Source organism: Haliotis asinina, chromosome 10 (genome assembly GCF_037392515.1).
Source record: "Haliotis asinina isolate JCU_RB_2024 chromosome 10, JCU_Hal_asi_v2, whole genome shotgun sequence".
NCBI classification, from domain to species: Eukaryota; Metazoa; Mollusca; class Gastropoda; order Lepetellida; family Haliotidae; genus Haliotis; species Haliotis asinina.
This window is the reverse complement of record NC_090289.1, coordinates 18,006,014-18,022,279: the sequence shown is the minus strand read 5'-3', so window position 1 is coordinate 18,022,279 and position 16,266 is coordinate 18,006,014. Positions and strand designations below refer to the sequence as shown.

The window sequence follows — 16,266 nt, the reverse complement described above, 5'->3', positions numbered from 1 at the left end:
TGGATGGAGACAAGGGGAAATAGACAACTTTGATCTGCCAGGTGGATTGAGACAAGGGGACAGACAAGTTTGGTCTGCCAGGCAGATGGAGTGTCAAGTCGAAATAGATAAGTTTAGTCTGCCAGGCAGATGGAGACGAGGGGAAAGTGACAAGTTTAGTCTGCCAGGTGGATGGAGACAAGGGGAAATAGACAACTTTGATCTGCCAGGTGGATTGAGACAAGGGGACAGACAAGTCTGCCAGGTAGATGGAGAGTCAAGTTGAAATAGATAAGTTTAGTCTGCCAGGCAGATGGAGACGAGGGGAAAGTGACAAGTTTAGTCTGCCAGGTGGATGGAGACAAGGGGAAATAGACAACTTTGATCTGCCAGGTGGATTGAGACAAGGGGACAGACAAGTCTGCCAGGTAGATGGAGTGTCAAGTCGAAATAGATAAGTTTAGTCTGCCAGGCAGATGGAGACGAGGGGAAAGTGACAAGTTTAGTCTGCCAGGTGGATGGAGACAAGGGGAAATAGACAACTTTGATCTGCCAGGTGGATTGAGACAAGGGGACAGACAAGTTTGGTCTGCCAGGCAGATGGAGTGTCAAGTCGAAATAGATAAGTTTAGTCTGCCAGGCAGATGGAGATGAGGGGAAAGTGACAAGTTTAGTCTGCCAGGCAGATGGAGACGAGGGGAAAGTGACAAGTTTAGTCTGCCAGGCAGATGGAGACGAGGGGAAAGTGACAAGTTTAGTCTGCCAGGCAGATGGAGACGAGGGGAAAGTGACAAGTTTAGTCTGCCAGGCAGATGGAGACAAGGGGAAATGGATATGCAGTCTGCCAAATAAGTATAGCCTGACAAGAATTACTGTAAATCATGAAACTAATGCGAGCATTTTATTAACGTGAAAAATGCATGTGTACTCTTCTCGCAATATTATAATGATGTGTTTCAGTCTGATGATATCTACTATTGAGAACTTAATAAACCAAAATCTTTATTGTCTTCAGACTAGCATTCCTCATAACGACACAGCATTCAAAAACAATTTAGACATCTCTCATAAAATTAAATGATAAATTAGCACAAATTTCCATGACACTAATTCATATCCACTGAATTTATTCATGGGCAAATTACTATTGTGTACCAATAGCAGAGGAGTTGACACTACACATTACTCCAATACAGGTCACTTCCTCATTAAAGTCACGTGCAATTAACACTGGTTACAGTCAATGGTCATTGTCTAAAGTCACTAAAGCACGTCAGCCAGGCCGGACATTTGTCCAAACACGCAGGATCATTTTGCAAGGCTTGCTCAACTCAAGTTTTTCAAGCCAGACTATGTTCATAACTGTTGTCATAAGACAAGCAGTAGCAAGCAGTCACATGCTCAACCATGGAAGTGCAATCAAAACATTGTCAGCTCATTTCCATTCATTGCTTAAGAAGTTCTATTCACGTTATTTGGTAAATAAAAAGTGTGAAAAGAAATTAAACATCAAAGATTCAAGGTGTCACATTTTATCAATACAGATTCCGGAGCTCGCATTAATTTCGTGACACATTTTTTACTAGACCCTCACACTTGCATTAAATTTGTGATGCATCATTAATTACATGATTTACAGTATTGCATGAATGATTACTATTATTACATTGTCATGAATCAGCTTGGGAAGCTGATGTAGCTGGCTGGCAGAGTCCCTGAAGCCTTCCTTGTCCAACGTATTGGCCACCTGGTCGCGAAAGTGCACGATGCCACGCTGCACACGCATGCAGTCCTTCATAATGGACTGTATCTGCTCCTTGTGGAGCTGCTCTAACCGCCGCACCGTGGCATCATTTCTAAAAAGACACAATGATCAACATTCAGGACAGCCTCATACTGCTTTCCTTTTGACAAGACGAAGCTGTGCGATGCAAACGTCGAAGAGAAGCTGTACCAACCATGCGAGCCATCATACTGCCATTGCCACTGTGCCCACGTGACCCCAAAAAGTGCTGACATTATGTATCCTCAAATTACTGATTGAACACAACATCTGAAGAAACCATAGTGGGGAGGTAGAGCAGCGATGGGTGGGCTAAAAAACTCAGTAATACAGGATTATACTAGATTTATGTGTTATCCTGCATTACTCTTTAACACATCTGTATGTGATAGATATGTGATAGAAAGGAGTGTGCAACCCTTTACATGGGATACTGAAGGCAAGAAGAAACCTCTCACACCACAGAAGATAATCCAGCAGTAGACCACAGGCACACTGTAGCGCAAATTGGGTTGCGCAGCATAGAGAATAGGACGAGTCTTCTTATATGGGAGTGAAGCGAGCAAATGTTGGCAACTGACTTTCCTTGCTTCCGATCAAAAAACATTCTTTATGTCAAAATACAGTATCGCCACCATCAAAAGTACACTCCCATTTCCTCACTTTGTTGTTCTCTCAGATTTCCTACCTGATGCTTAGTAATTACTCACGTGAAATGTGTTTTATTCCACATTTTAAGCACTACTTGTGGTACATCAGACCATTCCTCGCCTCCATTCCCCCTGCCAGCTTCCGGTTCGACGGAGTGAAGGACCAGGAGGGTATTATTCCATATGGAATACTTACAGTTACCTCTCCTGCTTCATTCGCTCATTACCAGAAGTGTTTTATGTAGAATGAATGATATGAAAATTCTAACAATAGCGACGACAAATAAGACAAATAAACTCCAACAGGTTCATGATAAAATTAGGCAATATGGTATATCTTTTTAATTTCTGCTTATTCTTGTGCCGACAGTCCGTTCAAAAGGATGTTGGCATGTTGAATAAAACATATTTGACGTGAGTAATTACTAAGCATGAGGTAGGAAAACTGAGAGCACAACCAAGTGAGGAAATGGGAGTGTACTTTTGATGGTGGCGATATTTTATTTTGACATGAAAAATATTCTTTGATCCGAAGCGAGGAAAGTCCGTTGCCAACATTTGCTCGCTTTACTCGCATGTGAAAAGACTGGTCATTTTATCTATGCTGCCTGTGAGTAGACGAAGTGGAACAATCCCCAAAACCAAACTGCCAGAATAACTAAACAAAGGCATGAGGAAAAGATGGCATCCAGGTAGACCGCAGTAAAGTAGAAAGCAAAAAGCTAAAACTGACATACCAAGCGAATGCAAACAGAATAGAACCTGCTCGTCTAGGTTGACGCAAGGCTCACTCTGGATGACTGTGGTGTTAATGGTGGTTGGGATTGGTAACCCTCTGTGCTACCTTATCAAGGGACCAAAACTGTGAACACCCTCATCTTCCAGAGCCATGACCCTCAAGTAGTGACTGCTGAAAACCATGTTGGACTTCAAAAAACATCCTTCCATGATGGATCTAATGGAGCAATTACTATGGAGGGTCATCGTGGAGGCTACAGCTCTAATTTCATTAGGGTTGTTAGCCCAAGGAGGGTCCAAGTTGGCCATTTCATACGCCTGGAGAATGACTGCACACAATCACAATGCCAAGGTGTTATGACTCACTTCCGCCTCAGACGTCTGAGAAATAGGGATAAAGAGGCATTTCCTTGTACCCAGAAGTGCCTTAAACTGGTTCACTAAACATCTAAATGAAGTTCCACCTCATCCTCAGATCTCACAATAAGAGAGAAGTGGACTTGTAAAAGATCTGCCTGGCTGTTCTGGGAGCTGATTTTTCACAGTCAAGTCCCAGCACAGTCCCAAGTGAACAGCTCTATTTGCAGTCTGTAAATAAACCCACAACCTCCACAGCATGGACAAGAAAGTCATCCTTCCTAAAGGGAAGGGATACCTTAGCAAAATCCTTGTCCAACGCCAATATCAACTGTTTGATCAAAGGCTCTGGTGGAATTCGGTAGTATCTTGCTTATCAATCTATTGACCTGGGGATGGAGCCACTTCCAACAAACGATCCGCCATCCAGTCCGGAACTGTTGAAGGCCCAAGTGCGTATAAAATCAATGAATCCGAATGAGTTAAGATCTTTGGACAGGTGAAAGACTCCTCGACGTACGTCTCTGCTTGGCGGATGTCCTGCTATAACACAAACTATGTCCAGGTGAAGCTAAGTCACGATGCGAAGAACCCCTGACAGTAGAGGCACCACTTGAAGGAGACACAACCGATAATGTCGAAAGAGAAAAGTCACACTTAGAAATCAGAGAACACTGTCGAGTGCAGTTCAAACACCTCGGTTGAGGTCCTTACTTGACTTGCTACAAATTTCATGCAGCAAAATACTGCACAGCCTGCCAGGCATGCGACACACAGTAATGTGAGGATATGTGACGTCAGCACTTGGTCATGTGGACACAGTGTGATGGCAATATGGCGACTTGCATGGTTGGTACAGCTTCTCTTCAATGTTTCCATCGCACATCTTCGTCTTGTCAAAAGGAAAGCAGTAAATGCATTAAGGAGTAATGCAGGATAAGGTAAAAATATGTTCTACCTGTTGGACTTTCCACCAAGTTAAAAAAAAGACAGTATTAAAAAGTAAAAAAGAAACTGGAGGCAAATATACTCAAACATATTCTTTACCATTAGAAATGGTTCAACATTTGTATATCATGCATGGTGTCCATTCTGAAACTTTTTCACCAGTGATGCCTCACATGAAGGTGAACATAATCCCAAAATAAACTATTTGAAATGTAATATTTATGCATTTTTTAGGAGAAACGTCTGTTGGCACACCATCTATCATTTGACTTTTTTATTTGTATATGGAAGAATTATAGTGTGTTTGAGTGCGTTCCCACTAGTCACATGCCAGAAATCTTACTTGTTTTAAAACTTTACATATGACTACTTTATAAGTATATAGTCTATAAGTATAGGAGAAAATATGCCTCCAAGGTTTTGGCAGACAATGTCAAACCAATGGGGGAGCCCCTCGGCTGGTTCTACATTGTCTCCCAAAACCGAGGAGAAGTGCTTTCTCTAACATATATACCGTCAATGATGGGTAATTACAATGTAGATGATCATTTAATGAAGCTACATAACAATAACTGAAGGGCGCATAAAATCAATTTAATGACAGTAACTATAAGTAGATAATTTAACCCTATCACCTTCGTCAGCCCAGCGGACATATGGTAGAGCGTCTGCCTATGAATCTGAGACTTGCAGTTCCAATCTAAGGAAAACATTTGTACATTTTCTTGTGAAAAGTAAAACCTGTCCCTTCGAAACAAAAACCTCAAGTGCGGTTATTCTGGAAAAACAAGAGATGACCTAATATATGGTGAGAAGCACACTTTAGGTTTACATAACAATAGAAGGAACAAACCAAATAAAGTATTCATTCTAGTGTTCACTCACACAGAGCATACTACTGGTGATTCCATATGCATCTTACCTCTTACAACTTGGGACTTTTAAAAATGTTCAAAATAAATATAATCTGCCATTTGCTGAACTATTTGGGAGGCAAAGGCTACTACTGGTACAGCTTGTTCTGAACCTACTATCAGTGTATGCCCAATCTACACTGCGACTGCCTGACCTGGTACCATACGAAACACATCAAACAGCAGAATCACATTTCCGATGAACTCATCTGTGCTACTGCTCAATATCAAGTTAGCCTACTAATCACAATGAATTGATGACTGTCAACTTCACGGACTGAGTCTTAACAAAAGAATTAACTAATGTGCAAAAACGGCTCTTTCAGGCTCAGAACTTATGAATCAAGTCTCATATGATAGACAACTGATACTGGTAAAAGTTGTGTAATATCATATTCACTCTCTGTTACCAGATCCATTTGGACAACTGACATGTCCCAGAGCTTACTGATGGTCAGAGATCCTGTAGCTCACCTGTTCTGCTCCTTCTTCAGATGATCCTTGAGTTTGTCCACCTCCAGTGCAAAGTCCCTCTTCATTCCTGACAAAAGCGTCTTGTAGTAGTTGGAGGAAGGGTCTGCACCAACGTCCTGGGGTGGGGCAGGCTACAACCCCAGATTATATGGACATCAATATATTCATAATTAAGTCCTTAATCCAAGGAAATGCCTGTATCGTTAATGTTAAACATATACCTAAGTTTTGGTTACATATTTAGTTCAAGTTAGTAGGTCTTAGCAGTCTTCGAATTTCTGCCTGAAATCAGTCAGCTCAACACTAATTAGTCAACACTACTTCACTTCAGATATGAGAAAATATACAACTGCAAAGGACTCTTCATACATCATTTGTAAATTGTACTGAATTTCTTGTTTCAGAATACATCTTGTATTTTTTTTACATGACCTGTAGTAGGTCATCTGCATAATTCAAAGCACAATGTTTCACTTCAAAAGTATCATTTCCATAGTGATTGAAGTGATTTGGTTACTTGTGTCACTTCTGTTATGTTTTGTCCCATTGCGTCAGATATTTAGCTCTAGAGTGGAGCTGTGGATTTGAAAAAACACTGGTATTTAAGGATTTACAACCAGCAGGTTCTGGCAATGACAAAAAAACACACCTAAACACAGCCGACTGTGGCCCTGTAGTCACTACCCAAGACATACCTCTGTGGGCATCTCCACCACTGGCTCAGGACCTCTGGGTGCCATGGCAACAGGCTGAGAGTAGATTTCCAGGCTCTCTTTGAGTAACTTGACTTGCTCTGTTCAATACACCATGAGCACTGGTAGACTGATCTTTGCTTCTACTAACAAACTAATCATTCATGTCAGCTTACACTCACATATTTAACCTTACACAGAACACTTGTCAAATTCATTATGTAGACAAACATTCAATATATACACACATATCAAATTAATCATTTTAAGATGTTGCCATGCATTGCAAATAGCATGGAAATAATGATGTATAAAATAATCTGTTTGTTTGCTGTTCAAGGCAATCCTGTGAAGCACACAGTGGAACAATGAGACGAGAGTTAGACAGTGGAACAATGAAACATGAGGCAGACGGTGGGACAATGAGACATGAAGCAAACAGTAGAACAATAAGACGTGAGGCAGACAGCAGAACAATGAGACATGATGCAGACAATGGAAAGATTAAACATGAGGCAGACGGTGGGACAATGAGACATGAAGCAAACAGTAGAACAATAAGACATGAGGCAGACAGCAGAACAATGAGACATGATGCAGACAATGGAAAGATTAAACATGAGGCAGACGGTGGGACAATGAGACATGAAGCAAACAGTAGAACAATAAGACGTGAGGCAGACAGCAGAACAATGAGACATGATGCAGACAATGGAAAGATTAAACATGAGGCAGACGGTGGGACAAAGAGATATGAGGCAAACAGTAGAACAATAAGACGTGAGGCAGACAGCAGAACAATGAGACATGATGCAGACAATGGAAAGATTAAACATGAGGCAGACGGTGGGACAAAGAGATATGAGGCAAACAGTAGAACAATAAGACGTGAGGCAGACAGCAGAACAATGAGACACAAGTTAGACAGCAGAACGAGGCATAAGCAGGCAGTTGAACTATAAGACATGAGGCAGACTGGGGACAACTCACGCTTTTCCTTAGACAACTGTGCTTCCAGTTCGTCAATGCGACTGCTCAGGTTGTTGACTATCATCTGACAAATATCAAATGGAGTATTATGTTTAACCATCAAGGATCTGACACATGACTATGTCTTCCTGAACATGCAGACCTAAAATGCAACATCACCACACAAAACACCAGAATACAGATCCAAGTGACGGGACAATCTGTTCAACTTGATCCAGCCAAATGTTGATAGGAATACAATGTGTATTTTCTAAACTGCTGATTGCAAATATTGTGCACTCATTCCATACTGAATGTACTCATCCTGTACACTGTATAGTAAAATTATTCCCAACAGTTCTGAAGAACATGTACCTGTTTAGTTTCCCTTCATATGTACATATATATTGAAAGTAATGAATCTCTATTGTATGTTGTGACCCAATCATACTAACACAGGAGTGAGTGTGTTGATCCCACACTATCCACTGACTATGGATTAGATGTGTCAGCAATACATTCTTATGGTCAAAGGGAGATAACTCAAACTACTATGACTGTTAATGACGCTCAAGACTCAGTCTACTGTTTCTAGCTGGGGTAAGTGATCATAATTAGATTCTTATGTTTGGTACATAGCATACCTATTGATTCAATGCACCCACACTGACCCTGTGCCCTTGGTGCACCTTCTTGGTACACCAGACTGTGTCCAGTTGACTATATATCCTGTGTACACCTATAGACTACGTACTTACACACCTAGTACAACTACTAATCCTGTGTACTGACCCTTTACCCTGTGCAAAGTTCACAAACCTTGTGTTTGTACACCTATAGACTACGTACTTACACACCTAGTACATCTACTAACCCTGTGTACTGACCCTTTACCCTGTGCAAAGTTCACGAACCTTGTGTATGTACGATGTAACCTGACCTTTTATCCTGTGTACGTATGATGTAACCTGACCTTTCATCCTGTGTACTGACAATGTAATCTGACCTTTTACTCAGTGTACTGACGATGTAACCTGACCTTTTACCCTGTGTACTGAAGATATAAACTGACTTTTTACCCCGTGTTCTGACCCTGTATCTGTGTACTGAGCAAGGAACTAGGGAAATGTCTCTGTATCCTCTGCACTGATCCTTTACTGAATGTACTGACTCTATATAAATTGTACTGATATGCTACTAAGTGTACAGACCAAGAGCCCTGTGTACTGACTGTATGACTGTGTGAACTATCCTGGAATAAACTGCACTTATTGTGTACTTACCCTGTACTCCAGTATCTCCTTCTCCAAACTTTCCAGCTGTTGTTTTGTTTTCTCTCCCACTGGAAGAAAAGTATTTTTTTCATATATTGAAATCTTAAAGACCATGCCTACAACAACTTGATAAGATGAAAAATCCATGACTCATATGTGCTGTTTACATGGTTGGACATCATTCTATATGTATATTCATGACTAGGATACTCACATGCCACAGAGCTTTCTGAAGGCTGTGGTGGTTGTGGAGGTGGTGATGGTGGAGGAGGGGTGGGTATGCGTGGTGGCGGAGACTTGGGCTTGGCCAGTTCCTCCTTCAGTTCCTTCACTTGACCCTCCAGCACAGACAGCTGACTGTTCAGTTTCTTGTTATCCTTCACTGAGGTCCTCTGGTGGCAAACAACAACACGAGTCATCAGAAGATGACATATCACCCCGGCCCCCACATATTTGAAAGGACAAATCATCTGACAGTTACTTATTGTGTTTTTAGACCAAGTCAGAATTGTTCCCATGGAAAAATATAAATGCCATATATATGTAATCAGAAGAAGTCATTATTTCAAGATCTGTCTCATATATATGTCAAGATCTTTTGAAAGATATGAAAATGGTTTTCGAGTTGTGCTCCGGAAATGAAATCAGCAACGTGTTCATGGAACCGTGGAAATAATACATCATAAAAACCTGTAAACAGCAAAATATTGAATGGTTTTTGAGTTCTGTTCCGGAAATGAAGCCCACCCCACCATAAGACTAACACCAAAATGTTCCATGGAAAAACCCCAAAAATATAAATGCCAAAAATCTGTAAATAGCAAAAGGCACAACCATAGGCTGAGATTACTAGATCTATCAAGTTTGGTCTAAAAATATTGAACGGTTTCTGAGTTATGCTCCGGAAACAAAATGATTACGGACGGACGGACAGACGAGGCGTCGACTATATCCTCCCGCATTACATGTCGGGGGGATAATGAGGCAGTGTCAGTAACATACCTGTTCATTTCACATGTGCACTTGCCTTATGAATAAACAAGATCAGCACCAGGTGCTGGAATAGATCCAGTCTGTGTGTCCATCTGCCACTAGCTTCTCATATGTCTGTCCACCCACCATTAGATCGGTCTGTCTGTCCACCCACTACTAGATCTGATCTGCGTGTCCACCCACCACTAGATCCAGTCTGTCTGTCCATCCACCGCTAGCTCCTGATATGTCTGTCCACTCACCACTAGCTCCGGTTATGTCTGTCCACCCATCACTAGATCCGGTCTGTCTGTCCACCCACCACTAGATCCGGTCTGTCTGTCCACCCACTACTAGATCCGATCTATGTGTCCACCCACCACTAGATCCAGTCTGTGTGTCCAACCACCGCTAGCTTCTGATATGTCTGTCCACCCACCATTAGATCTGGTCTGTCTCTCCACCCACCACTAGATCTGGTCTGTCTGTCCACCCACCACTAGACCTGTCTGTGTGTCCACCCGCCACTAGATCCAGTCTGTGTGTCCATCCATCGCTAGCTCCTGATATGTTTGTCAACCCACCACTAGATCTGGTCTGTGTGTCCACTCACCACTAGATCCAGTCTGTGTGTCCCCTCACCACTACCTTCTCATATGTCTATCCACCCACCACTAGATCCGGGTATGTCTGTCCACCCACAACTAGATCCGGTCTGTCTGACCACCCACCACTAGATTCGATCTGAGTTCACCCACCCCTAGATCCAGTCTGTGTGTCCATCCACTACTAGTTTCTGATATGTCTGTCCACCCACCACTAGATCCAGTCTGTGTTTCCACCCGCCGCTAGCTCCGGTTATGTCTGTCCAACCAGCACTATCTTCTGATATGTCTGTCCACCCACCACAAGCTTCTGATACGTCTCTACCCCCAGCACTTACTTCAGATGTCTGTCCACCCCCCACTAGATCCGGTGTGTGTGCCCACCCACCGCTAGATCCGGTCTGTGTGTCGACCCACCACTAGATCCAGTCTGTGTGTCGACCCACCACTAGATCCGGTCTGTGTGCCCACCCACCGCTAGATCCGGTCTTTGTGCCCACCCATCACTAGATCCAGCCTGTGTGCCCTCCCACCACTAGCTCATGGTATGTCTAGCACTACTACCAGACTCACCAGCTGTGACTGGACCTCCTCCAGCTCCCTCGACAGTCTGTGCACCGTGCACTTATAGTCGTCTGCATCCTTGGAGTATTTGGCAATCATTTCCTTGGACATTAGAAGTTTCTAAACAAATCATACAGCGTACAGATAGAAAAATGGTATTCATAATAACCTTTCAGTTAGGCTTTTACTTCTAAAATGCATGAGTCACAAGACTATTTCCCTTAAATATAGATTACTGACAAAAAAGTGCCAGAAGATGAGTGAGATTTTTTCCGGTGACTGAACATTAATGTCATTAACCAAACTTGCATTGCCTAGAGGTGGGCCTTCTTCACTGTGCCCCATCGGACCTACTAGGTTATGGAGGTCCTTGGTTAACAGCATGAGCACAGGGCATAATGACACACAAGCAGCCACAGTCCATATTACCATCACCCAGTCCTGGTTAGATCTTAGAATAATAATACAGTACTTAGTGACTAGTTGATGTTCAACGCATGGATGAAGTGCTGTGTAGGCATTGGTATGGGGGCTTTAATGCATATATGCATGACTCTTTGACATGACACTGAAAATGCTTTTGTAATCATCATTTGAAATTGCAACAATGTCATAAGCACAAAGATATACAATCTTGTGGCTATACCAAATTCTACTTTAAGCCTCAGTGACATCATCAATAACATCAGCAAGCTGGCATACAACAAAATATCAGAAATATGGACCTTATCAGGTTATACATGCATCGCTCATTCAGACTTGTAGTACATCACAAATGGAGTATTGCAATGATAGTGACAGTGATGATAACTGAGGTGAATCCAATGATTTATCGACACTGGGCAAGTCATATTCACCATGGTGAAGCCAAGGTGAATATGACTTGTCCAAGGTTGACTAATGACCAGATCATCTGAAAGTGAAGTTAATAACGGCTTTATTATATGACTTAAAACTAGATACAATAGAATGTTTGTAATTCTGGATAAATGACAGTGCATGAAACATGTAGAATCTGTCTTGACATTTCTTTGACTACCTTATGAATGTAAAACCAAAATGACAAGGAAAGATGATTGTTTTAGAATTCTTCAAACTTAGAATTTATCTAAGGAATTGGTGGGTTCTGACTACAATAAATACATCTATTAAACTGTGTCCTTCACATTATTCTGAATTAGGATCTTTTTTGATATATAAAGGAATGATGTTTACCTTGTACCCGTAAAACAACAAGACAGTGTTGTTTGAAATCATAATTTTTCAGTGTGAGGCCCATTTTCTGGTGTCCCTCGCCGTAATATTGCTGGAATATTGCTAAAAGTGGCGTAAAACCAAACTCACTCACTCATAACTTTTCACTAAATTACTGAATTAAGAAGAAAATATTGCTGAAATGAATGGGAATCATGGGTGACTTGAGTAAATTTCTGTCATAATTTTCAGTAGAGGCATATATATGGAGAGTTTCTTGCTTAATGAATCCCTTGTTTTTCTCCATAATGACCTTTCAACCTTTGACGTTCAAAATCATTGTTTCTAGGGATGGCATCATCCTCTTGACGTCTGATTGTGATCACTGGCTGTTATGTGCTTTTCCAGACAGTATGGTACAATACACACCATCTGAGTCTGAAGAACCCACACCACTCACCCATCTCACCGGGATATTAATAGCCTGGGTGACCAGGACAAGAACCACAACAAATACAGCAGGTCCTACCAAATAATATGTTCAGTGAAAGTGCAGTTAGTGACTTTGTTCTTAAACTGTTTGCCATATTGCAAACTCCTTGAGTACCTTAATTTGGTGTGCATTAGAGTTACCAAAAACACTGGACATCTTTCTGCATTGGTAACATTCTGGGAATTCATTTTTAAGCCAGTAAGCTGAAACTAATCAAAACAGTATGTTCAAAGAAATACCAAGCTAAACCTCATAATGAAACCTTTATCCCCATGTTGTTTTACATGAAATAAAGAAAGTTGGTTGCCATATATAAGAGAAGCATGACTGATATTCCTGTCTTAGAACTTGACTCTCATTTTAGGCACGTGAGTTTGTAGAAAACTGCCTCTGTTCACCCATCAGAAAATGGGTACACAGTGGGATAAAGTCATATGATTATAACCCAGCGTGGGTTATCTGGATAATAATAATCAGACTGTTTGTCCACTTCGAGCATACATACACTGTGCATGGAGCAATGCATGATAAATGTAGCAGACATGCTTACATTCTGTAGGTCCTCTGTCAGCCGTGACATCTGATTGAGTTCAGCCAGACGCTTGTCAACAGCAGAGATTAGGACTTGGTACTGCTTCTTTCCGTTACGGAGAGCTGAATGAGTAAGGTGCTTCCATTGTGAATGCAGGTCATGCCAGTTTGAAATGTGGCAAAATATATTACTGTCTTAAGAAAATCTTACCACCCACCGTTCTTCCTCCCATAACTTGGGGTTATACACATGTAAGGACGTATAACCCCTTTGAGAATACCAATATTTGATTAATCCATCTCAATAGCGACCAACTTTTGCACTTGTTTTATGATTTGACCTTAAACCAGTCTGGACTGTTCCATGATGCTGTAAGGTATATGGAATACCACAACAAAAGGGAGTTATCTCCCTTCCACATACCTTTTCTGAGATCTTGATTTAATGTGAGTTTGATTTGAAACACATTACTCCCCAAAATACTGTTTTATATCTGGATCACGTGTAATGAATGTTCAGAATGATCAGGTTGCTGTAACCACCTGTAACCCTGAAGCCATCATTGATGATTTATCCAGGACAACAGGAGACGTCTGTCAACTCACCAGCTTTGAATGGGACCCCCTTTATCCAGCGTGCGGCATCGTCAAAGAGATTCAATATGGTGGCCACAGCCTGATCCCACTTCCCTTTGTTGGAAAGCATGGTCTTCTCTGTAAGAACACACAACAATCACACTCTCCCACTACACAAATCTGGCCATCCAGTCAATAAAGTACTATTTGTAGTACTACTTGCGTGCACAGTTCCTAGGGTGTGGCATCTTATTACAAGTACAAAAAATCAGTATCCAAACGTAGTCAACCACAACTTGAGAGCCTAGATCACATAATCTCTGATATGTGTAAATTGGCACAGCCTGGAAGTACAGACTTGCAAACAAGAAAATCAATCAGACTGACTCATTATTCACATTTGTAAAAAAGGAATCTTACCCAGTCTTTTCATGTAATCACATTTGCATATAAAGAATCTTATTCAGTCTTCCTCACATGAACTATATCAACTATTAATGACACATGGTAATAGATTTGATATCAAAGGACTCCATCTTTTCATCCAAAGTCTTTTTCCCAAACTTTCCCGGCATAAGTATCCATTTATAGTTTTGCTGACATGAATGAATGCTGCAGTTCAGTAGTGTTAAATACTCACAAAAGTCAACAAGATGAAGCTGCAACAGAACTTACCATCAATCACGTGGATCTTCTCCACTCTTGCTTTGCATGGTCTAGAAAACACAGGGAAGTAATCACAGATATTTTCTCTCAAGGCTGTGGTAAATGCTTGTAATATAATCTAACCAGTTTAAACATTCATTTCAGTACTGATTTTGCACAGCTGACTTACATGTGTCTCTGATAAAAGAATAAATAATGAGAAAAATTCTCACATTAGACAAGGGATGATCAAGGGATGATCTTAATGAAATAATAGGATCTTAAAACCAAATCAGACTGCTCAATATAAAGAGGGAAATTTTAAATGTGACATCACATAATATACATTTCAGTGAAATACATGAATAATACATACGCATGCAAGATTTTTCCTATAATCTCGATGAGTTTCTGTCCCACTGAAGTGATCTTGTTTGTGCAATTGGAGAAAGATTCCAAAGAATATCTACAACACAAGCACCACACCCACTGTACATCAGCTTAACACAACACATGTTAACTTCATTCATAACAAAGAAATCACAGTATTTTAGTCCTGCATTCAGCTAACAAGCCAGTACAAAGTCCTGTGGCTGCATGCACGTCGGGCATAGCTAACATCAGGCGAAACACAATACATCAGGCTTGGCAGCACACTGCTCTTGCATGTCATGCATAACGTCGTATATGCCTAGGCGTTGCTACACCCAACTTAATGGATTTACGTCACGAGTTTTTAACGCTTTAAACAATAGAGAAAAGGTGTGGAACAACTTCGTGGTACATCCGTTTTGTGGAAATCATGGAAAGCCAAAGTCAACTGAGAAAATCAAATTTTACCGTAAGAGAAATGATATGTCTTTGGAGATGTATGGTGAAACACAGATAATCATTATTATCTCTCATTGTATCCACTATCTTTAAAATATCAATTTAACTGAATTGCGATCTTCTATCACGGTCGTTTCTAAACTGTTTGACCTTTCTCTAAACATACAATTTTTGCACAACTGCTGTCCGCGATATCGGTGTACGACCAAACAGAAATGCCTGGCTTACACCTGCTGGGTAGGTAGTGTAAATATACAGCAGTACACACTTTTGATTCATCTAATATACTATACCAGTTTGACATGATGCCCACGCTAACAGTTTACTTTTGCCCAGACTTGAATATATGCCTGACATATACATACAACCCATGTATTTATTATGTAACTTCTCCACATAGAGGCTCCCTGATGGAAGGCAATTTTCTGTAGGACAAACCTACATGATCTTCCTGTGAGAGATGTCCAGATCCACTGACGTGTCATCCATGTCCTCCTCACTGATCAGCTCTCTGCCCTGAATACACACACACACATCTATACTTGCTGCACAAAACTCCATGTAAGCGCATGGTGTACAATAGCCCAGTATTAGAAACATCTAGGAACAGTTACATTGAGCGTGTTGAAAAATGAAAGGAGTTGAATGGTTGTGTACAGTGTGTAGGAGTCTCACCAGTTCCTTCTGTTGTGTCTGGATCCAGTTGTTGACATCAGAGATGAGCACCATGCGCTGGTGACACTCCTCGATATGCTCTCGCAGCTTGAAGATCAACTCATGGCGATGTTTCATCTAAACATATGAACCATGTGCATTTCAAAGGAAACTAACACAAAAAAATGCATGTCAGATTTCAACCTCATTAGTCAAGAACCAGTGTGTTCAGTCACATTCACAGTGCTTTTCACTGCTCTCCTTTAATGCAGAAAATTGTATGAAACATGGTAGTAGAGATAGAGATAGATTCTGTTGATCACTGAATTGTCTGGTCCATGCTCAATTATTCACAAACTGCTGCTTATAGTTGGAGAACTGCTGCATTAAAAAGAATCCAAACGAACCAACCTATCATTTCAT

At 41.1% G+C, this 16,266-nt stretch overlaps 2 protein-coding genes across 2 annotated transcripts in view; both read right to left on the bottom strand.

Annotated features, from left to right (window-relative positions):
* Nucleotides 1–16,266, bottom strand: part of LOC137298287 (armadillo repeat-containing protein 8-like) — an 801,735-nt gene that overhangs the window by 552,473 nt on the left and 232,996 nt on the right. The window lies entirely within an intron of this gene.
* LOC137298285 (putative leucine-rich repeat-containing protein DDB_G0290503) overlaps nt 1–16,266 on the bottom strand; it is a 47,000-nt gene that overhangs the window by 12,218 nt on the left and 18,516 nt on the right. Inside the window, exons 5-17 of the mRNA XM_067830474.1 lie at nt 15,865–15,981; nt 15,632–15,705; nt 14,735–14,824; nt 14,389–14,429; nt 13,744–13,851; nt 13,157–13,260; nt 10,929–11,039; nt 8,993–9,170; nt 8,788–8,846; nt 7,526–7,589; nt 6,539–6,636; nt 5,844–5,974; nt 1,646–1,835 (exon numbers count right to left, since the gene is read on the bottom strand). Coding sequence (XP_067686575.1) covers nt 1,646–1,835; nt 5,844–5,974; nt 6,539–6,636; nt 7,526–7,589; nt 8,788–8,846; nt 8,993–9,170; nt 10,929–11,039; nt 13,157–13,260; nt 13,744–13,851; nt 14,389–14,429; nt 14,735–14,824; nt 15,632–15,705; nt 15,865–15,981 — 1,365 coding nt within the window. The remainder of the gene's footprint in view (nt 1–1,645; nt 1,836–5,843; nt 5,975–6,538; nt 6,637–7,525; nt 7,590–8,787; nt 8,847–8,992; nt 9,171–10,928; nt 11,040–13,156; nt 13,261–13,743; nt 13,852–14,388; nt 14,430–14,734; nt 14,825–15,631; nt 15,706–15,864; nt 15,982–16,266) is intronic.